Source organism: Malus sylvestris, chromosome 3 (genome assembly GCF_916048215.2).
Source record: "Malus sylvestris chromosome 3, drMalSylv7.2, whole genome shotgun sequence".
NCBI lineage: Eukaryota > Viridiplantae > Streptophyta > Magnoliopsida > Rosales > Rosaceae > Malus > Malus sylvestris.
Window position 1 is genome coordinate 30,258,634 of NC_062262.1, and position 26,211 is coordinate 30,284,844.

At 38.9% G+C, this 26,211-nt stretch overlaps 2 protein-coding genes, 2 long non-coding RNA genes and 5 other non-coding genes across 9 annotated transcripts; 1 reads left to right on the plus strand and 8 right to left on the minus strand.

Moving 5' to 3' along the window:
* Positions 1-603: 603 nt before the first annotated feature.
* LOC126614396 (uncharacterized) lies at positions 604-8,438 on the minus strand. Its single transcript, XR_007620371.1, has 2 exons — positions 8,320-8,438; positions 604-686 (listed from the first exon to the last, which is right to left on the minus strand). It is a non-coding gene; the product is annotated as an uncharacterized LOC126614396 (long non-coding RNA).
* On the minus strand, positions 609-803 carry LOC126617506 (U2 spliceosomal RNA). The gene has a single exon (XR_007621384.1). It is a non-coding gene; the product is annotated as a U2 spliceosomal RNA (small nuclear RNA).
* On the minus strand, positions 2,798-2,993 carry LOC126617510 (U2 spliceosomal RNA). The gene has a single exon (XR_007621388.1). It is a non-coding gene; the product is annotated as a U2 spliceosomal RNA (small nuclear RNA).
* LOC126617508 (U2 spliceosomal RNA) lies at positions 8,241-8,435 on the minus strand. Its single transcript, XR_007621386.1, has one exon. It is a non-coding gene; the product is annotated as a U2 spliceosomal RNA (small nuclear RNA).
* A 2,596-nt stretch (positions 8,439-11,034) lies between the features above and the next one.
* Positions 11,035-11,228, minus strand: LOC126617509 (U2 spliceosomal RNA). Its single transcript, XR_007621387.1, has one exon. It is a non-coding gene; the product is annotated as a U2 spliceosomal RNA (small nuclear RNA).
* Positions 11,229-13,499: 2,271 nt separating this feature from the next.
* Positions 13,500-13,695, minus strand: LOC126617507 (U2 spliceosomal RNA). Its single transcript, XR_007621385.1, has one exon. It is a non-coding gene; the product is annotated as a U2 spliceosomal RNA (small nuclear RNA).
* On the plus strand, positions 13,572-15,027 carry LOC126615430 (uncharacterized). Its single transcript, XR_007620808.1, has 4 exons — positions 13,572-13,922; positions 14,144-14,468; positions 14,555-14,720; positions 14,848-15,027. It is a non-coding gene; the product is annotated as an uncharacterized LOC126615430 (long non-coding RNA).
* Positions 15,028-15,155: 128 nt separating this feature from the next.
* On the minus strand, positions 15,156-16,863 carry LOC126615429 (30S ribosomal protein S20, chloroplastic-like). Its single transcript, XM_050283259.1, has 3 exons — positions 16,652-16,863; positions 16,197-16,360; positions 15,156-15,566 (listed from the first exon to the last, which is right to left on the minus strand). The coding sequence occupies exons 1-3, from the start codon at positions 16,794-16,796 to the stop codon at positions 15,333-15,335; spliced, it is 543 nt and encodes a 180-aa protein (XP_050139216.1). The 5' UTR covers positions 16,797-16,863; the 3' UTR covers positions 15,156-15,332.
* Positions 16,864-17,301: 438 nt separating this feature from the next.
* LOC126615428 (uncharacterized) lies at positions 17,302-25,378 on the minus strand. Its single transcript, XM_050283258.1, has 17 exons — positions 25,206-25,378; positions 25,054-25,117; positions 24,766-24,874; positions 24,383-24,445; positions 24,062-24,165; positions 23,819-23,885; positions 23,630-23,701; positions 23,054-23,215; positions 22,510-22,583; positions 22,307-22,401; positions 21,526-21,633; positions 21,306-21,403; positions 19,663-19,800; positions 19,404-19,451; positions 18,796-18,910; positions 18,115-18,215; positions 17,302-17,715 (listed from the first exon to the last, which is right to left on the minus strand). The coding sequence occupies exons 1-17, from the start codon at positions 25,273-25,275 to the stop codon at positions 17,629-17,631; spliced, it is 1,575 nt and encodes a 524-aa protein (XP_050139215.1). The 5' UTR covers positions 25,276-25,378; the 3' UTR covers positions 17,302-17,628.
* Between the last annotated feature and the right edge of the window lie 833 nt (positions 25,379-26,211).

Consider the following 26,211-nt stretch of genomic DNA (forward strand, 5'->3'; position numbering starts at 1 on the left):
TGAGGCATGAGTGTAGTAACCCATAAAACAACGAAAGAAAACCAAATAAACTCAAATAAAAATATTCTGAATAAAAAAAAAATTAGATACAGTTCTCTCCCCCTTCTGCAATCATCAGAATTGATTTGCGAAGTTTGAAGTGATAAAAAATCTAAATCTATACGTACGGTATTAGAATTATAGTTTAATGAGGCTGTAAATTGTCGAAAATCAGAGATGAAACGCTTGAGGCACATACGTATTTCCTCCATCCCTAATAGTTGTTGGTTTCAACTTTCAAGTGCTTAATATGGACTCGGATTCGATATGAAATAGACTCATGAAACTATAAAAGGTTAAAACTAGATGCAAAGCCGTGGAAACGAGAAATGAAGATGGAGGAGGGTGGAATTCCATTGTCGCCTGAAGGGCCTAAAAAGAGCTAGAACAGGAGTTTAGTGGTCCTGTAATAGGGTTGGGTTGGAGTGCACCTGAGCAGTAGTGCAATGCTTAGGCACGAGAATCTCATAAAATGTTCTTTCTAAAATAATCTATGTCAATAAAAGTTTAATATAAAATTGCAGTAGAAAGAACTGGGGATAAAACCATAAGGAATTGAACTAGTTTTGGTGGGGTGCGCCAGCCCGAGCAGTAGTGCAACGCTTGGACGACACGCAAGAGTCCCAATAGCAAGCTATTGTAATGGACTCCCTCCTTAAAGAAATTAATTTAATATCGTATGGACCATTGGTCCACGTATCAGATATTAAACTGATAAGAACAGATACTACACTTGATCTTAGCCAAAAGGCCGAGAAAGGTATGCTTAGTAATGTTTCGTACAACCTCATTTATTCTGTCTCTTTGCTTAACCATTCTTGCTGTGGCCGGTGTGGGACTAAGATGTTTATGCCATGGGTCCTAAATAGGTATGCATCGCCCACATTTTTACTACAATGCATGCATGCATCCCTTTCCTAGCTAGGAGGTAAAAACCTTCACACGGACGTTTGAAACTTTGTCTTCTCAACCCTCATGTACATTCACAGAGGTAGAAGTTTACACATGCGTAGAAAGTTCATGTCTTCATTGCATGCGGTTAAAAAGGATTGTGTCTAAAACCCAACCTTACTACATTCAAGAGGGGTGTATTGTGTGACTCTGTATTAAGTAAAGACTTTTATGGCTTTTAAAACTCTATGAAAATTCAATTATGACTTTTTGTGGGTTTACAAAAATTCAGGTGTATTCAAAATTTCATTTATTTTAAAAGATTTTAGAATTCATGGATTTTTATAGACTTGTGCTTTTATAGTAAGTTTTTTTTTGTCATAGCTAACTAATTCTCTCCCCCTAAAATTTTGATGGATTTTATTTTTCTCAATTCTCTGATGATATACTCCACCACCCATCATAATGCAATGAAGATCATTATCAGCACTTCCACCACCATGTCGCCACCACCACACATTGGATGCTCCTTGCTTGTGGAGTGGCATACCACATACCAAAAAAAAAAAAAAAAGGGTGAGATAATGCCCCTCCCTAAATGGTTTGAGAATGGAACAACATATCACCATAACTACCACCTCTACCACCAACATCACCAGCCCATCAGCAACACCATCGCCTCATCCCTACTCCTTCACCACCACATCACCACAATTAGCACTCCTACTATTACCTCCACCACCATAGACACCGGCTTTACTATCACCATTTTGCTGACAATGACCACGAGACACACTTTCACCACTACTATTGCCAGCACCTCATAAGACCACTTTGTCATGGTCATGATCACCATTTCAATAATGAAAACTTAAAAATAACAATGCTTATTAATAAATTGGTTATTAAAAAGTCCATGACAATCCACAAAATTCTAGCATTGAACTCTCTAGAATTTTACAAAAGTCTATCGTTTTACTTTATTTTCCACAAAAAATATATCATTAAAAGTCTGAAATTTTTAAGAAGCTTATAATAATCAGTAAAAGCCTACTAAATCCGTGAAAGTATAGTACTTCAAAAACTCAACAAAAGTCCATATAAATCTTGATACCCTACGGGCCTACACCCGTAAGTAGTCTTGAACCAACACGATCGATGGACGACATCTTAAACATTTCTATTGTCAAAATATACAGAAAGGAACATGGAATCACTTCCTTCAACTCCAATAAAACTGAAATCAATTCCGATCACCCCCCACTGAAATCCAACAATGACAAGGACAAGGATACTCCATGCTTTCCAACAGTCCTACTCCTTCCACTCTGGACTCTCCCTCCAGGTACGTCTACTCAAATTTACCAGAGCATGGTCAAGTGTCTTATGGAAGCAGTTGAAAAAGTGGGGTGTGTTATGGAATATTGGATGAAATGAGAATATATCCCACGGTTCAAATCTAGGCTTTGCCTCCATCCCAACATCAAATCTCTCATTTTTCTTAGCGAAAAAAGATCTCTCCAATTTGTTCACTCGCTCTACGAAATCGCCAAATTCATAAACAACATTATATAGATTGTTGGGACCATGAACGATAGAGTTGCCAAATTCATACGTGCATGCAGCACCATGAACGAACAGGAGTAGAATAGTGAAATTGGATTAGCAAATGTTGACGCAACATGGTTGTGTTACAAAGAGTTTAGTCAGCTTCGATCAAGGCTGTAAATTGCCGAAATTCCGACCGTTACAGAGATGTAAACCCTTAGGGTTCTTATGCTTTTCCTCCACCACTTGAACTAGAATCACTGTAATTGAATCAGAAGTTTAACAGGGCATAAAACTGTAAAAATTGAAACTAGATTTGGTGGAGTGCGCCAGGCCGGAGCTGTAGTGCCACACTTGGGCGACGCGTGAGAGACCCAGTAGCAAGCTACCGCAGTGGACTCTCCTCCCTAAAAAATTAATTTAATATCATGTGAACCATTGATCCACGTATCAGATATTAAACTGATAAGAACAGATACTACACTTGATCTTAGCCAAAAGGCCGAGAAAGGTATGCTTAGCATTGAGCCGTAAAACCGTATTTATTCTGTCTTCGCTTTGCCCTTTCTTGCAGTGGCCGGTGTGGGATTAACATGTTACAAGTTGAGAAAATGGGGCTAACTTCCACGCTATTAGAAAAAGATGCTTACATTGTTAATACCAACGTTACTTCCACAATCATAAAAAATAAAAACAAAAATTGCTCACAATTCATTAGAATTATGCCATTCAAATTCTTTTGTTTCAGTTATAAGATTATCAAATTATTGTGCTCGCAGTGATGAGATTATCAAATTATTGTGTCTTACATGCTTGAATTTGAATTTTCTAATTCTTTTTTTTTTCAGCAAGAATTCTAATTCTTGGATTGTTCATTTTGTTTGTTCACTAATGTAATATTATATTTTCTGATGAAAAAAGGTCATTGAGGCGAACCCACAGGTAGTAAGGAAGTGGAGGACGATCCTTTTGATCTGGAACCTATCATTGCAGCTGTTTCGGTTGACCTCAAAAGGAAAAAGCGATCGTACCGGGAGGCGGTACAAACAAATTGCACTCAAGATGTGGAGGTGATAGCAACCAAATCAAGGAAGAGTTTTTCTATCGAGGCGGAGGAGACCAGCCACAAGGGGTCTCCCAATTCCCAATGAAGATAATTACGTGGAACTGTCAGGGTATCGGGGGTGACCTGACAGTTGACAATTTGTTGGAGCAAAATAGGCTTCACACCCCCGACATAGTGATCCTGCTTGAAACAAAAAACAAAAGCAGTCGCTATGGGTATCTAAAGAAGAGACTTGGTATGGAATTTCTGCACGCTGTAGAGCCTAAAGGAACTGGAGGGGGGCTTTGTGTATTCTGAAGGGATGGCTCGAAGATCCTCCTGGTGAAATCTACGGACCATATGATTGAGGTCAAGGTGTGGGACGACGATAAGGAGTGTTACTGGAGATTATTTGGCATCTATGCTAGCACGGACGAAAAGAAGAGGCGTGACCAATGGAGAACCCTAGGCAATCGGATTGGGAGGGAAAGGGACCCCTGCCTCTTTATTAGGGATTTTAATGACATTTTGTGCAATGGCGAAAAAGATGGTGGCAACCACAGATCTGCGGCTAGCATGAGGGACTTCAGAGATTTTGTTGCCAATAATGAACTGCTGGACTTGGGTTATGAAGGGTATCCGTTTACCTGGAGAAACAACAGGGATTCACTACCTATCCAACAGAGACTCGACCGGGGTTTTGTGAGCCTGGGATGGCACGACCTGTACCCGGACACTAAAATCCTCCATGTCGCGCTGGAAGGCTCTGACCACTCTCTCTTGCTGCTTACCACCAAGAAGTCTGAGGAGTGGAGGGGAAGAAGATTCACGTATGATGCCAGATGGAGTAAATCTGACGACTGCCACAACCTGGTGGCTAGGGACTGGGCGGGCAACGTTTGGGGCTCTCACGCCTTCCGGCTTAGTGAAAAGTTAAAGACTGTCAGCCGGAGTCTCAAAAGATGGTACAGGGAAAACGGAAGAAACACCAAAAAAACAATTGACATGTTGAAAGGTGAGCTGAGGGGAGCCTATTAATCTAAACATTTTGCCTCGGAGGAAGTCCACATTAAAGAGAGACTTCTGCGGGAAGCGCATAAGGGGGATGAGCCCTACTAGCGGGCCAAGTCTAGGGTCCAATGGCTAAATGACGGCGATAAGAATACGAAATTTTTCCATGCACAAACGATGAAGCGCCGAAGATCTAATAAGATAAAGGGCCTGGAAGATCTGCAGGGGGTCTGGCGCTCGGATGCTGATGGGATTTGTTCGACTGCGGTGAACTATTTCAGTGATCTCTTTCAGTCTAGCAACCCGACTCAGATTGGAGAAATTACCTGTAGTGTGCAGACAAGGGTCTCCCACGAAGATAACTCTCTGCTGACGGCTCCGGTCACAGAGGGAGAAATTCAGGAGGCGGCTTTCCAAATCCCTCCCACAAGGGCCCCGGGGCTGGATGGGTTCTCTGGGAGTTTCTACCAGGATCATTGGGAGGTGGTGGGAGGGGATGTTATTAGCACTGTTAAAGCATTCTGGAAGTCGGGCAAGCTCCTAAAGAAACTAAACCACACCAACCTAGTTCTTATTCCTAAAGTTGCCTGCCCAAAAAACATGACGCAATACCGTCCCATTGCTTTATGTAATGTCATTTATAAGATTCTTGCTAAAGTGCTCACCAACAGACTGAAAAGAGTCATGCCTAAAGTGATTAGTGACAACCAGTCGGCCTTCGTAGCAGGGAAGTATATTCAAGATAATATTCTGGTTGTTCACGAGATCTTTCACTCTCTTATGCATCAGACTAAGAAGGACAGGGCGGGCATGGCTTTAAAGCTGGATATGGCTAAAGCCTACGACCGGGTTGAGTGGGGCTTTTTATTAATCATGATGGCCAAGTTGGGTTTTGATCCTGTTTTTTGTAGATGGATTAAGGAATGTGTCTCTTCTGCCTCTTATATCATATTGATGAACGGGACGCCTAAAGGCTACATCCTGCCGCAAAGGGGTTTGAGACAAGGAGACCCTTTGTCCTCTTACCTCTTTCTTCTGTGTACTGAAGGGCTATCTGCCCTTATCAGGAAGGGATTTGAAATGGGCGCCCTTCACGGCGTAAAGGTGACCCCGAAAGGAATGCCTATTACGCATTTATTATTTGCGGACGATTCTGTTTTATTTTGTGAAGCTACCGTGGAGGAAGCGCGAGGAGTGAGGGAAATTTTGAACTCCTATGCTGTGGGCTCGGGTCAGGAAATCAACATGCTCAAAAGCTCTATTTTTTATGGTTCGAAAGTCAAAAAACGGGATAAGAAGGACATCGAACGTACTCTGAACATTCAAAGCAAAGCGGGGTTTGGGAAATACCTGGGGCTTCAAGCCGATTTTGGGCACTCGAAAAAGGTGGTTTTCAATGACGTTCGGGAGAGGATTGAATCAAGGATGACGGGATGGGCTGAACAATTCCTAAGCCCAGCAGGTAAAGAAATTCTCATTAAAGTCGTGGCTACGGCTATGCCAAATCATGCTATGAGTTGCTTCAAGCTGCCAATTGGAGTATGTAGGGACATTGAGAAAGCTATTCGCAACTATTGGTGGAGGGGAAGCGAGCACCGCAGGGGGGTCCATTGAACTTCATGGGACCGGCTTATACAGAAGAAATGCCTGGGAGGGCTGGGTTTCAAGGATTTCCAATGTTTTAATTTGGCCTTCCTCGGCAAGATTGGGTGGCGTTTAATCATCTTCCCGGATTCCCTGCTTGCATCGGTGATGAGAGATAAGTACTATCCTGAGAAATCCTTTAGGGAGGCTACCATTGGGCGGGGATCTTCTTGGGGCTGGAAAGGAATTCTCGAAGCTCGAAAGGTGCTCGAGAAGGGGCTGATTTGGAGGGTGGGGGACGGTGAAACCATCAAAATTAGGGAGGATCCCTGGTTCCCCATGCCGTCTACCTTTCGCATCAGGCCTGCGGTGAACCTGGGTGCCCTGTATGTTAGTGATTTAATTAACCAGGAATCCAAGACCTGGAAAGCAGATTTGATTAGTGCTTGTTTTAGCTCAGAGGAGGCGAATACTATTCTCAGCATCCCGATTAGTAGGTTTGGATCCTGTGATAGGATGGGTTGGTTCCACACTGCAAATGGGGTTTACTCGGTGAAATCGGGGTATGGAATTGCTTTGGAGCTCATGGAGAGTGGAGGGCTCGGGAAGAAGGGACGGGGGCCCCTAGCGACAAAACCAAATACAACAAGATTTGGAACGCGATTTGGAGACTGGATGTTCCCAGGAAGATGAGATTTTTTATTTGGAAATGCTACAATCACGCGCTGGCTGTTCGGAGGAATCTCAAACGACGGCATATGCGGGTTGATAACATCTGTGGGGTATGCGGACTGGTGGATGAAACCGAGAATCACATTTTTTTCAGATGCGAAACGAGCCATCTTTTCTGGTTTTGCTCCCCGCTTCAGATAAACTCCTTTGATCTGGAGGGAGCTGACTTCCTACAAAGCTGGGTTAATTTTTGCAATCGGGTTGCTGATCTAGCTAACACGAACGAGCTTCTGCAAGAGTTCGTTTTTGGCTTGTGGAGATTATGGAAGAACCGGAATGATGCTATCTTCAGTGGGAGCTTCCTTCCGCCGACTGAGATTCTTGAGGTTTGGAAACGGAATGTTGCCGAATACCGAGCTGCGAACGAGAGGGTGGACTCGGGCTCCAAGGTTCCGGCGAGCAATGGGGACCTGGGGGTGGTTAGGAGACAGGTTGGTTGGATGAAACCGTGTTTTGGGATGATTAAAGTGAACACTGATGCTGCGTGGTGTAAGGAATCGCAGAAAGCGGGGCTGGGTTGGGTGGCCCGGGATTTTGCTGGCGTTCTGCAGAGGGCTGGTGGAACGGGCGCTTCGAGGTTCCACTCTGCTGCGGCTGCGGAGGCAGCTGCTATTCGGGGGGGCCTTGGACTTTTGTCTGCTTCAGGGCTTTGTTAATGTTTTTATTGAGTCTGACGCTAGGGATATTATCCTCATGATTAGAAAGGAGCTAACCCAGGACTTTAGGATTGGTTGTTTGCTTGGTGACATCGAGACTCTAGCACGTAGGATGCAGGTCGTGTCTTTCGTCTTTGCGCCTAGAGAGAGCAATATTGCTGCTCATTCGGTGGCCAAGTTTGTTTTCAAGGAGGGTAGGGATTTTGTTTGGGATTGTATTGGGCCAGAATTTTTGTTTAACACCCTGGCCCGTGATGTTAACCTATCTCTTCGAATTTAATATATCTGACTTGCCTTTGGAAAAAAAAAAAAAGGTCATTGAGGAGTACGCTAAGGTGAGGTATCACCATCTTTGGAGTTCCACTCAAGATTATGAACTAGTGATTTCTACTCACCTATTGTGGTCAGATGTGCCCTACAAACATCAGGGCTTAAGGGGTGCTTAATCTGACATCATCATTGGATAGTTAGTTTACCATCTGAAATTCTTTTTTTGTTGTTTTACAAGAACCCATAGAACTTTATTAATTTGGAGTGGATGTGAAATAGAAAATCTAGATTCATTAAACTTGAAATACATCACTGCGTTGCTATTGGGCAAACCTACAACTACTAAAAAAGAAGGAATTATGACATGTTTCTTCTTTGTAAAATCATCTATGGAAATAAAAGTTAGAATAAAATTGTAGTACAAAGAATTGGGCATAAAACCGTTAAGATTTGAACTAGTTTTGGTGGGGTGCGCCAGCCCAAACAGTAGTGCAACGCTTGGGCGACACACGAGAGTCTCAATAGCAAGCTATTGTTATGAACTCTCCCCCCAAAAAAATTAATTTAATATCGTGTGAACCATTAGCCCACATATCAGATATTAAACTGATAAGAACAGATACTACACTTGATCTTAGCCAAAAGGCCGAGAAAGGTATGCTTAATATCGTTTCGTACAACCTTATTTATTCTGTATCTTTGCTTAACCCATTCTTGTTAAGGCCGGTGTGGGACTAAGATGTTGGAGACGTGAGTCCTAAGTAAGTATACATTAGCCACAGTTTTACAACAATGCAATGCTAATGCCTGCATTCCCTTTCCCATCGACCCTCATTGAAATCCAACAAGAAGAGGAGAAGGATCGTACTCCTATAAGCTATGGCTCTTGTCATTGATTAATTATAACTTTATATATAACGGGGAAATTTTCTCTTGCAAGACAGTATGACATATCATATTAATTTGATGCGGACTATTAATCAAGCTGAACTTTATTTAAATGTGTAGGACGCAGGAGCGCCAGCCAGGGGGAGGGCGGGTGTAACATTGTCGGAAAGTGTCGCGAAAGAGAATATAAGTGGTTATATGGCTTGTGGGAGGGTGGCGGTGTTGTTGCTTGTTGCAAAATGGTTGTGAGAAGTTAGCGGGTGAACTTGAACGCTTTGTGGAAAGAGGGAATTTATGATTGTAAAGTCTCAGGTAGCTCCCAGAAAACCTACAAAAAAGAAATAAATCCATCGAGTTCTTGCTCCTGCATGCCTTCACCTTCCAATGTATTGATTTCTACTCAAAATTGCTAATTTTTTTTTCCCAACATTCTGCTCTTTTTGTTCCATGTCAAGACAAAGTCGATTAAGAGACTACATTGCGCAAAAAGATGGAATAAAATTATTGTTCCATATAAAACGAGAGGTGTATGCATTAAGAGGATGAATACTACACATTACGAAAGGAACAATGTCATCGGAAACAAAAAGTATGACCAACCAAAGAGATTTGATCAAACACTCGCTTGTTCCGGGGTTGGGGTGTACCGGCCATGATGTCAAACTTCCTGTGCATTCTGGAGAAACTTACACACTGATAGGAAGTTCATGAATTCAGTTCTTGCAGTTTAAATGGTTGTGTCTGAATCTGAACCTGCTACATTAAGCAATCTGGAAACGACATGATCGACAACATCTCAAACATATTTTAACCTGAATTTCAATGGTCAAAAGATGCAAGAGGGTTGAATGAATTTACGATCTGAAATTCTCTTTTGCAAGCTTGATTATTTTGGTGTGGATACTCATTACAATAGTGTATAGTTGTTTGATCCTAATAGATACTTCTTGAAAGAGCCACAAAAAGATGACATGATTAAGGGCTGGTTTGGTATTACTGTGTTTTGAAAAAAAACTGTTGTGAGAATAAGCGGCTGTGCTGTGAGAGTAAGCGGCTGTGAAATAAATCAGCAGAGTGTTTGGTAAACTTTTTTTGTAAAAGTGCTTCTGGAAGAAAAAAAAAAACAGTCTCATAGTGGGTCTTTTCATTAAAGGAGCACTGTAGCTCCGTGTGCTTTGAAAAAAAAAACCAGTTTTCCAAAGCTGCAAATAGCAACTTTAGCTTTTTCCTTTGATTTCAGCTTATTCTCACAGTAGCTTCCAAAATAAGCCTTTTTTTTCAATTTACCAAACACCTAAAACCCTCACAACTTTTTTTCATGGGTGCTTTTTTTTAAGCACCTCACTCCCAAACTATCTCTAAGACATTGGGCTTATAAGCTAGCCCAAAAACATTCAGCAAATAGAGCGTTGTCTCAACAATGAAAGATGATCCCCACCGACTGTTCTTACCTCTGGACTATCTTGGACTAGAATCACCGTAATTGAATTAGAAGTTGAACAACATAAAAACTGTAAAACATTAAAACTAGATGTGGAGTGCGCCAGGCCTGAGCAGTGGTGCAACGCTTAGGCGATGCGTGCGAATGTCATAAAATGTTTCTTCTTTGTAAAATAATCTGTAAATAAAAGATTAATATAAAATTGTAGTAGAAAGAACTGAGCATAAAATCAGTGTTCTAAAAATCAGCCTAGGCGGTGAAGGCCCACCTCGATTTTGGGCAAATTGTTTCGAAAAATTGGTCTGGAGCTAGGCGGCCACCTAGGTGGGCTAGGCGGAGAGCTAGACGGCACCAAGGCGGTTTATATATATATATATATATAAAATTTATTTATTTATTTATTTATTAATTGTGTGCTTTTTTCTTTTTTGGTTTCATGGTGGTATACTTAGGGAAATGGTGTACCTAATTTGCAAATGATGGATTTACTACAAGTTCATCCAACAATGAAACGAATTGGAGCACTTTTGAGGGGATACATACAAAGAAAAGAAATAAACTAGATACAACAAGGTTAAATCATTTAGTCTATGTCCAATCTAATGCAAGGATCATGATTCATGAACAAAAAGAATTTAGTCTATCATCCAAATCCTCCTCATTATGATTATATGCTTACTGTTTTTTAAATATTGAACTTTTTGGATGTATATAATTTGTGTATTTTTCTACTTCTATTTTTGCATTTTACCATTCTTTTATTATCCATACAAGTATATTTTTTTAAGTGTAAATAAACACTCATTTACAAGATATATAATAAATTTACATAAATTCACTTAGCTGCTAGTCCCCTAATCACCACCCAACTAGCATCTAACAACTTTTAAAACATTGCATAAAACCATAAAGAACTTTGACTAGTTTTGGTGGGGTGCGCCAGCCCAAACAATAATGCAACGCTTGGCGACACACAAGAATCCCAATAGCAAGCTATTGTAATTGATTCTCCCCCTAAAGAAATTAATTTAATATCATGTGAACCATTGGTTCACATATCAGATATTAAACTGATAAGAACAGATACTACACTTGATCTTAGCCAAAAGGCCGAGAAAGGTATGCTTAATAATGAGTTGTAAAACCTTATTTATTGGGTCTCTTTGCTTAACCATTCTTGCTGTGGCCAGTGTGGGACTAAGATGTTTATGACATGGGTCCTAAATAAGTATGCATCGCCCACATTTTTACTACAATGCATGCATGCATCCCTTTCCTAGCTAGGAGGTAAAAACCTTCACAGGGATATCTGAAACTTTGTCTTCTCGATTCTCTTTAAAAACTAATGGCTCTAGGATCATGAGGGAAGGATAAATCGATAAAGGCTCGATTCTTGTGTTGTTTTCGCCAAACAGCATCGAAAGGTGCAAAGTAAAGCTTTTTTTCAAGTTTTGGTTTACCTTTATTCTAAATGCACATGAGGATTGAGATATAACGAAATAATTCATCAAGATTTACATACTCAGTCATAACTTTAATAAAACCAATTCGTTTTAGTCATATCTCAACCCTCATGTGCATTCACAGAGGTAGAAGTTTACACATGCGTAGAAAGTTCATGTCTTCATTGCATGCGGTTAAAAAGGATTGTCTCTAAAACCCAACCTTACTACATTCAAGAGGGGTGTATTGTGTGACTTTGTATAAAGTAAAGACTTTTATGGCTTTTAAAACTCTATGAAAATTCAATTACGACTTTTTGTGAGTCTACAAAAATTCAGGTGTACTCAAAATTTCATTTATTTTAAAAGATTTTAGAATTCATGGATTTTTATAGACTTTGAGTGCTTTTATAATAAGTTTTTTTTTTTTTTTGTCATTGCAAACTAATTATCTCCCCCTAAAATTTTGATGGATCTTATTTTTCTCAGTTCTCTGATGATGTACTCCACCACCCACAACCCACCATAATGCAATGAAGATCATTGTCACCACTTCCACCACCACACATTGGATGCTCCTTGCTTGTGGAGCGGCATACCGCATACCCAAAAAAAAAAAAAAGTGAGGTAACACCCATCACTAAATGGTATGAGAATGGAACAACATATCACCATAACTGCCACCTCTACCACCAACATCACCAGCCCATCACTATCACCATCGCCTCATCCCTACTCCTCCACTACACCACCACAATCAGCACCCCTACTATTACCTTCGCCACCATAGACACCCGCTTTACCATCACCATTTGCCGACAATAACCACAGGACACACCTTCACCACTACTATTGCCAGCACCGCATAAGACCACTTTGTCATGGTCATGATCACCATTTCAATAATGAAAACTTAAAAATGATAATGCTTATTAATAAATTGGTTATTAAAAAGCCCATGACAATCCACAAAATTCTAGCATTGAACTCTCTAGAATTTTACAAAGTCTATCATTTAACTTGTTTATTTTCCACAAAAAATATATCATTAAAAGTCTGAAATTTTTATGGAGCTTATAATAATCAGTAAAAGCCTACTAAATCATTGAAAGTATATTACTTTAAAAACTCAACAAAAGTCCATATAAATCTTGATACCCTACACCCATAAGTAGTCTTGAACCAACACGATCGATGGACGACATCTTAAACATTTCTATTGTCAAAATATACAGAAAGGAACATGGAATCACTTCCTTCAACTCCAAGAAAACTGAAATCAATTCCGATCACCCCCCACTGATATCCAACAATGACAAGGACAAGGATACTCCATGCTTTCCAACAGTCCTCCTTCCACTCTGGACTCTCCCTCCAGGTAAGTGTCTTATGGAAGCAGTTGAAAAAGTGGGGTGTGTTATGGAATATTGGATGAAATGAGAATACATCCCACGGTTCAAATCTAGGCTTTGCCTCCATCCCAACATCAAATCTCTCATTTTTCTCACTCAAAGTCTCAAACCCTACACAGGGAGTTGAACAAGGTTAACCTCTAGTAATAAACGGGCATGGTTAAACCAGGTGTTCGATAGAGAAATTACCGTGCGGGTCACATTCTCCAGACCCATCCATTCTCTCTCATCTCTTCAGTAGCATTTCCATTCCTTGGAAAACAATGTAATCGATGAACCAGGGATTCATAAACAACATTATATAGATTGTTGGGACCATGAACGACAGAGTTGCCAAATTCATACGTGCATGCAAGTTGCAACACTATGATCGAACAGGAGTAGAACAGTGAAATTGGATTAGCAAATGTTGACGCAACATGGTTGTGTTAAAAGAGTTTAGTCAGCTTCGATCGAGGCTGTAAATTGTCGAAATACCGACTGTTATAGAGCTGTAAACCCTTACAGAGCATAAAACTATAAAAATTAAAACTAGATTTGGTGGAGTGCGCCAGGCCCCAGCTGTAGTGCAACACTTGGGCGACGCGCAAGAGACCCAGTAGCAAGCTACTGCAGTGGACTCTCCTCCTTAAAAAATTAATTTAATATCGTGTGAACCATTGGTCCACGTATCAGATATTAAACTGATAAGAACAGATACTACACTTGATCTTAGCCAAAAGGCCGAGAAAGGTATGCTTAGTAATGTTTCGTACAGCCATATTTATTCTGTCTCTTTGTTTACCTATTGTTGCTGTGGCCGGTGTGGGACTAAGATGCTGGTGATGTGAGTCCAAGATAGAGGTAAAACCTTCAGAGGTATCTTTCATATTTTGTCTTCTCGATTACGGATTAATGGTTTCTATGAACCGATAAAGGATCGATTGTTGTGTTGTTTCCGCCCGCGACATCAAAGGCCGCAAGGTAAAGCTTTTTTTTCAAGTTTTAAGTTTACTTCTCTGTGTGATATAATGATCTGCAACAAGACGGCGAAGGCTTTTTCGATACATTTGAGTTCAGTGGATGATCGATGCTAATCTATTTTTCATTCTTAGAATTATTCGTGCACAGAGACGTTGAAGAATTTAAAAAAAAAAAAAAAAAAAGTTAATGTGAAATCTCAAACCTCTTGTGCATTCTCATAGGGAGGAATTTGCACATACTGTGCACAAAAAGTTCATGTCTTCATTGCCTGCAGTTGGGTTGTGTCTGAACCCAAACGCTGCTAAGTAAGCAGTCTTGAAATCAACACGGCATCTCAAACATTTTTACTGTCAAAGTATACAAGAAGGTTGAATGGGATTGATTACCTGCTCCTAAAGAATGCTTCGCCTGGTGAACACGCTAAACTCCGGGTACTGATAGGCGAAAAAAGCACATGTTGGTGACTTTATATAGCTTTCATAGAAGAGACCTGGTCATTTTAATTACCTCACAAACCCAGGGAAATTAGCTGGAAGGAATCACTTGGTAATTTACCTCAGATCCCTATGTAATACCAAGCTGTTAACGCAGACACATAATTAACTGTGCTTTTAACTAATATGTACTTGCAGAAATGGATATTGTGGCTTAAAAGCTTTTGGATCTGGACATGGAGTCCCTTCCTTGAACTCCAAGGAAGCCGAAATTAGTCCACATCACCGCTCACTGAAATCCGACAAGGAGGAGGAGAAGGATCGTCACGCTCTCCTACTTCTTCCACTAATCAGGACTCTCCCGGTACGACTAATCAAACTTAGCTAGCTTTAGCCTGTAGCTGTTGTCATTTACAACTTTATATACGTCGGGGAAATTTTACTTGAGAAGAGAGACTATTAATCGAGTTGAATTTTGTTTGAATGTGTAGGAAACGAGAGCATGGTCGAGTGTGTAATGGAAGTGGTTGAAGAAATGGAGGAGTTTTGGGGGGAGATTCTGAACTTGCTGACCAACTAGCTGACATACCGGAACCTCTTGTGGACGAGGGAATTTATGAGTGTATACTTTCAGGTAGCTACTGGCAAACCGACGAAAAAAAATAGATTGATCGAGTTCTCCCATCGTCGATGCATAGTTCTTCTCACATTCGCATTTCTGTGTAATGATTTCCACTCGAAGTCGTCGGCTCTTGTTGGATCATGGAAGAAAAACTTTGTGCTGAAGTTATAGCATCAATGAAAAATGACTTTAAAAATCTTATTTGATGATTTAACTTTGAATACTTCCAGATTTGAATACGGCTAATCATGTACCAAATAAAAGAGAAGTGTATACATTCAAAGGACAAATGCTACACATTACAAAGGCAAAATGTTATGGGAAACAAAGGGCGGACCCAACAAAGGGGTTGTGTTAGACACTAGCAGCTTCTGGAGATGGGGTGTACCAGCCATGGTGGACCTCAACAGCCTTCTTTCTTCTAGCCAGTCGAGACTTTCTCCGCGCTCCTGTATTCCTGTGCAGAGTTCCCACCTTAACTGCTTTGTCAATAATGGAGTACGCCTCTCCAATGAGCTTCTCAATGGAAAGGACCTCTTCGGGTGCAGCATCTGGCTTCTTCTTCAGCCCATCCAGAGCTTCCAAAACCTGGAAAAGGTAGCCAAAAATTAATCAATGGCATTCCAATTTGAAATGCTAACCATTCCTTTCTCATCAGGTAACAACGCTAATTGGGTCTTTCAAACTTTATCTTCCCATTTAATAACAGAGAACAGAAGGAAACAACATACATTCAATACATTATCTTTGGTACAATGGCCTTTCGATAACTAACAGAAAGATGTTCTTCAAGACAAACATATTGATTAAGAAGTAAAGGTACAATTGCCTATCCACTTCTGGAAAGATGTCCTTAACTTAGAACAAGTATAATTGAACCAACCAAATGATGAAACCCAACGCAGAACTTGGTCGTTAACCTCAATTATAAGATCAATTTAGACAGTGATATGGTTGCTCAATTAGATGAGAATCCAAGTATCAAACATGGTCACAAGAAGCAAAACCCATCAGTTAACAATGTAAGACAAGTACTTGCTTCAACCCAAAACCAACAGGATAAACTTATATAACATACAATGCAAGCCAAAAGAAGCAAAACCCATCAGTTAACAATGTAAGAAAACAATCAGAATATACTTTTTTTACATACAATGCAAGCCCGAAGAAGCGAAATCCATCAGTTAAATCTAATTAACTTGCTGAAAAGAGAAGTACCTTCTTCATTCGGGTTTTAATTTCGGATTTGCGGGATTTGTTGTAAATCCTCCTCTTTTCGGCCTGCCGAGCTCTCTTCACAGCAGAGTCGGGCTTCTTCGTAGCGACCTCACAAACAATGGAATGTCGAACCGGCCTCTGAAGTTGGCTCACAGCCAAGTACCCTGAAAATAGACAAGAAAAAGATGTAATTTTTCTCTTTTGATTTAACATTCTGCACTGTAAGGTGCTGAAAAATTGGTGATAATATGATACAGAAACCAAATTTTTACACCAAAATGCAAAATCTTCCACCCCAATGACACGACTGGGACTTGTACAACTGGGTTTCTTCGTATCTCGAAAACCCCATATTTGAAATAGGAAAAGTTTCAAAATTTTCAAGTTAAAAACAAAATTCCAAGAAGAAAAATGCAGTAATTTCAAGAGAGAGAGAGAGAGAGAGCTTTGATTACCTTTGGAGAAGAAATTGGGAGAAAGGGTGGCTGAGAAACTGAGGGAAGTTGTGGAATGAGTAGTGGCAGAGGAAGTAGAAGGGCCATTGAGTGAAAGCTTGCTGAATCTTGAAGGGAAGGATAGGCAATGAACTGCAGCTGCCATCTCTCTCTCTCTCTCTCAAATTGTTTGAAGTCCTCTGTCTGCAGACTGCAGAGGGAATGCTCTTACTCTGAATTTTATCCACTGCGGATGTGAAATTCCTATTTTACCCCTGGGCGGAATTCGATGTGTGGAATTACTCTTCTGCGGTATGAGTTGTCGAGGAATCGTGGCCCTGCCGGCTGACGGCACATTAGTTTGTAAATGTTGCCGGAAAGAGGGCAGCCATCCTGATCACGACGACTGAGTTGGGTAGGACTCGCTGTTATGAGTTGTCGAGGACTGAAGGGCTGCCTCAAGAAACAAGTAATGGAACATAGAAAAGGAAAATTTTTACCACATTATTTTACAAAGTCTACATGTTGTTCCAGGCAAATATGTGGAATTTGGAGTTGTGAAAATGTTGAACGTTATTTTCATGTTGATTAAAATGCTTCCATGATTTTGCAGTTTTAACCGATATTTTTACTGACACCGATATAATTATCAACTAAATTTGAACTACCGATTATCCATAAAAACCAAAATTTAAATCCTTGGTTGTACGCTAGTTTCACTGAAACCAATACATCCGCCTTTAAACGGGAATTAAAGGAGAATTTTGTATCCTGAGAAACTTGAGAGAATTGTCTTTGATGCTAAATGGAATTCCAAATTCCGCTCTAGCTTTACGTATTTAAGTTCTGAAAGGGCAGTAATTCTCCTTTAAATTCACAGCTTAAAATTCAGGAGAATTCACAGCTAAACACACTTCCACTGTTAATATGAACAAACTTTTGTAGGCAACATACGGTAACAGTAAACTCATAAGCTGCACACGGTGGCTGATGTTAGTCTAGAATCTGTCCTCCGTCACCACCACGGGTTGAGCCTCAAGGTGCTTACTAGCAAGGTACGGACCCATTTTAACAGCTTCGTGCAACTGCGTACAGAAGGGAAGGATCAAGAGAAGATACATGAGATGGTAACATGAGCGTTTACGAATGATTCGTTGTAAATTATAAAGATAAAACATTTTATTTTCTTATTTAAACCAATAGGTTACCATTTTCAGTTTTTTGTTCCACAACTTTTCCCTTACAATGGTTTTCAACTCTCCCCCTCAATGGTTTTCAACTCTCCCTCACATACACCAGACAATTCACACACATGCATACGATGGCAACCGCACTAGGGTATATGATAAAAAAAAATTCAAGAAATGATATGCACACCAGCGTACACTTAGGTCCGACCGTTTAAATTATTCCGTGATGTAATCAAGGATCCCCAAAAACTCCCCCTCTAAGAAATATAAAAATGAATGAAGGTTATAACTAACCTTTGCCGCAATCCCAGAAAGAGATTGGTCGCTGGCAAGTTTACTTGACATGTTAAAAGCGGTGTGGATTGCCTTGCAGCAATTATATCTGGCTTCCATACCTGAACAGTAATTTTCATTCACGTGAAATAGATAAGATTCAAGTAATTAAAGCCAGTTGAATTTCAGAACCCAAAATAAGAAATGAGAGTATTCATTTTGCCTGAGTCGAAAAGAAATTCAGTAACAAGAGGAAAGCATATTAAGGGTTTGCCAAATTCTGAAATATGTAACCAAACTTCAATTCAGACGGAGAAGTAAATAATTTAGCATAAAGCAGGAGAAAATCTGAGAGATCATTGTAACAAAGACCATGCGATGATTCTATATAATGCCTTTTGTCAATTCACTCTCTAGTCAATGGACTTTTAGATATTCATTTGAGAGCCAATCCAAAATAATAATTTAGCCCATGCAAGATAATAAGTATTGGTTTTATCATTCAAAATGCACACAATTGAGCACTGAAAAGTCAGAAAGTTTTATGTAGTTGAAAGTTTTATGTAGTTACGGTACCACTGGAAAGAATATCTGTTATAAATTCTTAGAAAAGTACAAACCAATTCCATGTAGTTAATCTTGTGTATTTATAAACTTGCAACGTAATAAATTGAGCGAGTATAGAGAAAAAGTGAACCAGACCTAGTTTAGTGGTTTCAGTAATTGGATCAGTCACTATATTTATTATCTCTTGCTTTGAGCAAATCTCCATCAGGCACCATGGGCGAGCAACCAACCCAGACAGCATTCGATATCCCTGAATTATCCACATTTAATAACCACAATAAATACCAAAAATATAGAAAATTACAAATATAAGCATCAGATGTACTAACAATTTTATTTTATTTTTATATCATCTTAATTTCTACTATATGCCTACAGAAGTATCATCAAACTTCCAATTTTTAAATTTACTTTACACATTGTTCTTTATGACATAATCAAAGCGTAGCACTTTGGTTACCGATTAACACTTCCAAAGGTGATCCACAATATCAAAAGCAGCATGTTTCCAAAAAGTACTTAGTAATTACAGCAACGAATGAAACAATAAACACAAAATATTCAGCCAATTTAAGTATCATACTTACAGATGGAAAAATATTAACACATCTAAGGGGTACAACCAAACTAAATGGAGCATGTTACTTTAAACTCCAAACTTTCAATTATATACATGTTCAAAAAAGTATTCAACAGTTGCACCACTAAAAATCCACAATTCATGATGTCATTAGAAATCTCACCGCCAAACGAATTTCTGAATCCTGTTTGAGAACTGATAGGAAAAGGCCCTGCCAATTGCATCAACAACTAAGTAAAACTTCCACACATTTTAAAGAGTTAAATGACGCTGACAAACAATTGATATGTTAAAAGAAATTGTTGGATTCATGCGAAAGGATGAAAATCCAGGCAGGCAACCTGCACCCACGTGCAAAAAACAATTTGGAGGTTTATGAAATAATATTTAGGGACAAAATTAAGAAGGAAAAAGCTGCTCACAGATGGTGTCAGCTTTGAACTCTTAGATGCTGTTTCATAAATCAAGCGTTGAAGGCTTTCTTCTGCATCACTAGTCAGTATCATGCTGTTCGCAGGCCGAGTTTCTCCAGAGATGTTTCCAAGGGCATGTAAGGCAGCCTGTATTTTTCATCAAAGAACCATTGAAGTAAGAATTTGATTGTAAACTACAACACACACTATCTTTTTTATCATCACCAAGTATTTGGACAGATCACAAAAACAGTTCAGTCAATTACTAGAAACATCTTATTATATCCCATGTTTACAATCCAAACCATTCATCATTGGGCAAAACCAATATTCCAACGGATGCAATCAAGGAATAAATTTGTTTTAGGGTCCATGAAGGTAGTTGTTAGATGTGGTCAACACATAAGATCATCCGTGTTCTAGTACGTTATAGCAGGCATTCTAATCTCTCTCCCAAAGGAAGGTGCGTGTAATAATCTGTTATCCCTGTTACATGATATGGCAACTGAGATGGGCTGGAGCACAAAAGTCATGTTTAAATAAGGGTGTGAAATATGATGGCTCCTAGGGACAAGGGAACAAGGCCCGTTAGGGGATACTATATCATCAAGTGAACAGAGTCAACAAGTTATGTGGCAATTAGTTTCCGACTTCGAAGCCTCCTCCGGTCAAATAATTGTCATAGATTCTAGAAAACACATCATAAGACACTGGCTAGCATTCAGATTATCCAAAGCTGATTGATTATTTAAATCGTTTAACTTTTGACTATGGCATTATTAATCCCTAACAAGTTTTTTTTATTTTTAATTTATATATATAAAATACTCCCCTTTATATATATATATATAAAAAGTGAGATCTTGCAAAACAACCACGCAATGCCTATGATACTAGGACCAATAGGTCAAAAATGGGTTTGTGCCCATGACACCTCTAAGCTCAACTATCCCCATTTAATTACAGATAACAATCTTCAACTGCTGGGAGAAGAATACTCACGGCTCAGGAGCTATTAAAAAAATTTCATTTACAAGTTCATTGTGGAAGTTAAATTGTCAGACCATATTTATCACATAACCCCATCCATGTTATTTGGCACGCAAGGTGTATCTAGTAGGCAGCAACAGGTACCGGATTTAGAAGCAGGAGAGTGTCATACAGCATACTCAATAGTCCAAAAAGATGCAGGAAATTGTAGTATAGCATACTCGTCATTGTCATCAGCTTCCTTTACCTTTTGAAAGGTGTATACCATGACCATGCAAAACATGATGTTCTTGCAATGCCTAGTTTTTCTACTCCTATTTCTGTATTCTTTGCATGTACTTTTATTACAAATAGACAGACAGAGACTAGTTAGTAGCTAAAATAAGTAGATTATCTTATACCACTATATCTCTTTCTACAACCAAGATTAATGAGTGTTCTAATCCTCACTGTGACAGCATTTTAATCTTGGATCTTATAGTTCAGGGTTAGCTTAGCTACTTACTAAAGATACACACAAACACACTATTCAATACAGGAGAAGCTTTTCAGATTCAATCAAATTGGCAAATTAAAACATGATAAGGAACATAAAAAATTTGTACAATAAAAGAGGGCTGGAGAACTTAAACCCATAAAGCGAAAAGACTAGATTTACTAACCAGTTGTTTACCACGTCCGTGCCTATCAAAGGCAGCATAGATAACATGTCTTGCAGCTGGTGGTGAACTTGACAATAGAAACTGCGCTCCTTGAATTGCTAAGATCATATTCCCATAAAACCAGGTATAAATGTTAACTTCTTGATGATGATGATAGGTGGATATGTTTCACGTTATGAAAATCACTTCCCAAGCTTAGAGAAGGTACTGGCATACTTACATGACCCTATTTGACCCAGTGCTTCAATAGCAGATTCACATTCATCTATTTCTTGAGTTTCGGATGAACTAAGTATCCCGTCTATGGCCGATAATACAGTTTTTACACCTGGAAAATTAAAATTAGTATCAAAAGCAATTCGTGACAGCTTTTTCGGTTTTACGATCTTTGGTAAAGCATTTTTTTTTCTTAAGTAACAAATCTCAAAGTCTACCCTTTGAAATCATTGAAGATCGTTCCCATTTCAAAAGAGAATAAATAACATGCGACAGAAGAAATATATTTGTATAACTGTATGCATATAGCAAATTCACCTAATGTTGTATGCTGGATCACTAAGTGATTTGAGTGACATACCATGGTCCAAGATAATATTTTAGCGCTCTCTTTCAAACCTAATAGGAAATTGGGGGCCAATTGCAACTGGAGATTTGGGGGTAGCCTTGATTCCATTGGATAAATGCAAGCAAGCAAGCCAAAAAACTAAAACTAAGAAACGAATAATGGGTGTCCACTAAAGCAGACTCTTTTCTTCTTCTTCTTTGGGTCAGAGAATGGGATGGCAAGCACCTTAACAGCAGGGCAGCAATAAAATTAATGATATCTGTCCTTGTAATACAGGTAAAAAAGCTACCAAATGAGCCAGAAATATGCAGGCACTAGACTACAGGGCATCTTATATGCAGGATGAAAGGAAAAAACAATGGTTTTATGATACTCTGGAATGATGTGAGTAGATATTATTCATCATATTACAAATTTCCAAATCTGTGAGACTTACTTAATTCATCAGCATGTATGTAATTCTCCTTGGACAGAATTCTTCCACTAATCATCATTGCCCTTGTTCTTAAAATCGACTCCATTGATTTGTTGCTACAAAAGTTATACAATGATATTATGTTGTGTCACTTCTGTCTCTAAGACTTTAAGCGATGCAGAGTACTCAAAACGAAACAGATAACAAAAATGTTGTTTAAGCACCTGATTATAGAACTAAGTAGTTGCAGAAGGGTGCTTGCAGACAAAAACTCTCTATCATGCTCGATCTCTGACAACTTTATCATTTGAGCACATACAACAAGAACATCTCAATATACAGTTTTTAAGCAAGGAAAGAGACTGTCAAAAGAAAACACTACCAGAAATTTGGAATTCTCCATCGATTAGATTGTAAAAGAAAAAATGAGAGAACTTAAGATACATGCCATTCACTTGGAGATAAAACATACAAATTAAGGGCCACAGTTCTCTTAAGCATTGTGTACTAAACATTGGTCCTAGAACAAAGTAGTGTACCTGCTTTTTTCATCATATAATTTATGTATGCTTAGTTGTTCTGCATATCTGATTTCTAAGTTTCAACACAGAGCATGCAGAAAATCATAATCAGTATATGGCACAAAAATGGAGCACCAAAGGTGCTAATATGGAGAGTTGGAGATTCCAAAATAGATCGTTTTGCAGATTGTGCGTGAGGGGAGAGAGAGAGAGAGAGAGAGAACAGTGTAGATGACCAATGGCCAACCTCATACAAAAGTTCCAAAATGCTCAAGGTTGAAAGGGTATCAGTTCTGTTATTGATTTCTGCCTCAAAAAGTCCAAGTAGATTTGACTTTTGAACTACTGATGCTACATCAGCGGACACAGAGACTAGCTTCACTATCAAAGCCAGAACCCGGACCCGTCCCTGCACAACATTCATATTATTTTTCTTTAAAAAACTTAAGCAGAGAAAATCAGAAAATAATCTAAAATCAAGCACAGTAGCATATATGACTAATATCAATATACATGGAAGTTCGTACAGAGATTGTAAATGCATACAAAAACATTTCGTTTGACTGTCTAAAATTGGTACATCTATATTAATGGATTAAACTATCCTCAACTTCTTACAACCACTTTAATACATGCCTCTGATGCACATGTCAACAGCACAAATTAGTCAAGTATTGCTACAATGTTGTGTAACAGAAAAACATGAAAGACCAGCATCCCTGATAACTAGTGTTCTTTTCCAGTTCTTTCACTAAAATAACAACCAAATTTCAGGATAGTTTAACTATACATTTATAAATCACAAAATTAACGGCCACCCTACCACTGACGAGCATTGGGCTGATAGAGCCCCAAGATGTGTAGCTTCGTTAGTATTAGCCGGGAAGACAATATCCTACATATTGACAGCAAGGGATTTTCATAAGTTATCACAGTGCAGGTATTCATTACAACAACATTTTAAGGAGACCACATTTAAAGTCAGAGATAGCAGTAAATGCGATGTCCATACTATGCCCTCGGGAGAACCAGCTATCTTCTCTATTGCATCCATTGCTAGAGTTGCAACTTTTTCATTGCTAGACACCAGAAGAAAAACATTATCATGAACATCAAAGATAAAGCAAAAATGAAAACAAGACTAAAAAATGATAAAAGATCCAAGAAACGAGAAATAATTTACCCTAAGAAAACAAGACTAAAAAAATAATAAAAGATCCAAGTATTGATCTTCAACTTAAAATTTGAACCTTACCCATGAATGAGGCAATCCAGCAAAAGAGGATATATATTGTGGTAAAGTATAAGGCGTGTTGCAGAAACAGAACCTTCATTCAAATTCTCGAGAAGACAAGAAACCTGAAGATTTTTTTCATGACACCGGGTTACACTAGCCAATAACGTTGCCCGTTACTTACATAAGTTTCAACTTTCAACTCCCCCAAAAAACAAATCGAAATCAAATATACAATAATCCATAACAAACAAATAAAAAGTATCTAGTTAGGAAGTAGGAACAATAACATTCAGCAATCTCAAAATAAAGCAAAGTAGAATAAGAAGTTTTTATACGTACCGTTGTACAAGCTAAAGATTTGACTTCCTGAGACTCTGCCGTCAGACCAACTTGTACAAATGGCTGAAGAAGAGCAAAGAGAGAAGTTTAAGAATCTAGATAGACACAGAATACAAACAAAAGCGGCTTTATTTGTGAAGATTAATTGGGTTTATACTATGGCTTAATTTCTTTTATTTGATTGAACCAGAGCGGCATGTTCATCGACAGAGCATCCCTTACGGCATTCCGATACATCATAACACGAAAGCTTTCAAGTGTCATCAAAGAAGGATTAGCTGTATCCTAACCAAATTCGGGACAACCCCGCTTTCTTTTTCCACAATAACACAAATAAATTCATCAACGACATGCAATCAGTTAGCACAACAAATGAGGCATACCATGAAATGGGGGATGAGAGAAGCGCCATATTTGGTCTTGAACACCCTTTCCAAAACAGCAACCAGTGTGCTTTCCAGACCCGGCACATCGGCTTTCGTTTGCAAAGCACTGCAGGCGAGAAACAAAACAAATTCAATACAGACCAAGTTTAAGTTTCATGAAAAATTTGGCGACTTTCATCAAACAGTTGACATGCACACAAACCCACAACCAAAAATTGAGAGGATATTGAAGTCGAGCACAAAAACTTGGAAAAATGTATGGGTAGAAGCAGAAAAAGGGTTTACTTGAGAATAACGGGAAGTGGGAAGCGATCGAGGAATTCCTTAGCTGAATCGTCGTTTTGAAAACCTGCAAAAGGAAAAAAACACTGATATCTGTTAAAAAATTGGTTCATAAAAACTGGAAGGAAAGCGAGCGGAAAATGGTTAGTGCTTACCGGGGTAGTTTGCGAAATCGGAAGCAGCTTCGAGTAGCTGAGTTGGGTCGTCTACCGAGTACTCCTCCATAGCTTACAGCACCAGCAGTCGCACTGAAACGCTTCTATGTTTCTGAAAGAGAGAGAGAGAGAGAGAGAGAGAGAGCGTTGGCAAACCAGCAATGGACTATAACACGTGTTGAGTAGAGGGGACTACGAAATTAACACACGTCGGTTTAGTCTTTAGACTGTGGACTGGGCCAAATTCATAGCCTGATGGCCCACCAATAGAGATATTTTTTTTTAGTCAAACAATAGATTTTGTTAGATTAGCTGTTAGATTAGTCATCAGCGGGATTTGAACCCATGTTGTTATGCAAGAACTCAACACATTTTCATCACTGTGGTAAAGAGCCACTTACACACCAATAAAGATATTTCATTACACGTTGATGTGCCAAATTAATATTCTTCCAGTTTTGATACCACATAAGGCAGTGTACTTTTGATCATCGGATCAAATGATATGCCAAATCAGAGTTGATGATTCCAAAAAATATATTTGTGAGAATTCGAACTCAAGTGGAGAATTCTAAAATATCGCTCACTTTTTATTTGTTATTTAATGGTTATGCTTCTAAAAACAATTGATTTAGAAATTTTTATTTTTTTATAAGTATCAAACAAATTGATGATTTTTATTAACTACTAACATCCTCTTAATATGCGGTCTATAAATTTGATAAGGTTGGTTCATTTTTCATTTCATTTTTAAATATTGATTGAGTTGTGGAGCTAGCTTTTGCGACTAATGAAGGACGTTTTGGGTGTCTAGGCCCATATGGAGTTTGGGGGGAATGGCAGTTCTTCTACGATACTTTTTGTTTGCATTGGGCCTTTAGCCCGCCAGTATACCGACTTTAAAATCTTATAGTATATATCTTTTATGTTTCAGGTTCGATTATCGTTGAATGTGAATTTAGTACAGATTATTATGATGTCTGATTGTGTGGCATAATCCAAATAC

Coding starts and splice junctions, on each gene's coding strand:
- LOC126615428 (XM_050283258.1), bottom strand. CDS start 25,275: ATGGAGGAGTACTCGGTAGACGACCCAACTCAGCTACTCGAAGCTGCT. Junction 19,452..19,662: donor GTTCAAAGCTGACACCATCT/GTGAGCAGCTTT, acceptor TGCAATTGGCAG/GGCCTTTTCCTATCAGTTCT. Junction 17,716..18,114: donor TTTCTGGGATTGCGGCAAAG/GTTAGTTATAAC, acceptor TTCTGTACGCAG/TTGCACGAAGCTGTTAAAAT.
- LOC126615429 (XM_050283259.1), bottom strand. CDS start 16,796: ATGGCAGCTGCAGTTCATTGCCTATCCTTCCCTTCAAGATTCAGCAAG. Junction 16,361..16,651: donor TCCCAATTTCTTCTCCAAAG/GTAATCAAAGCT, acceptor GTCTATTTTCAG/GGTACTTGGCTGTGAGCCAA. Junction 15,567..16,196: donor TTAAAACCCGAATGAAGAAG/GTACTTCTCTTT, acceptor TACCTTTTCCAG/GTTTTGGAAGCTCTGGATGG.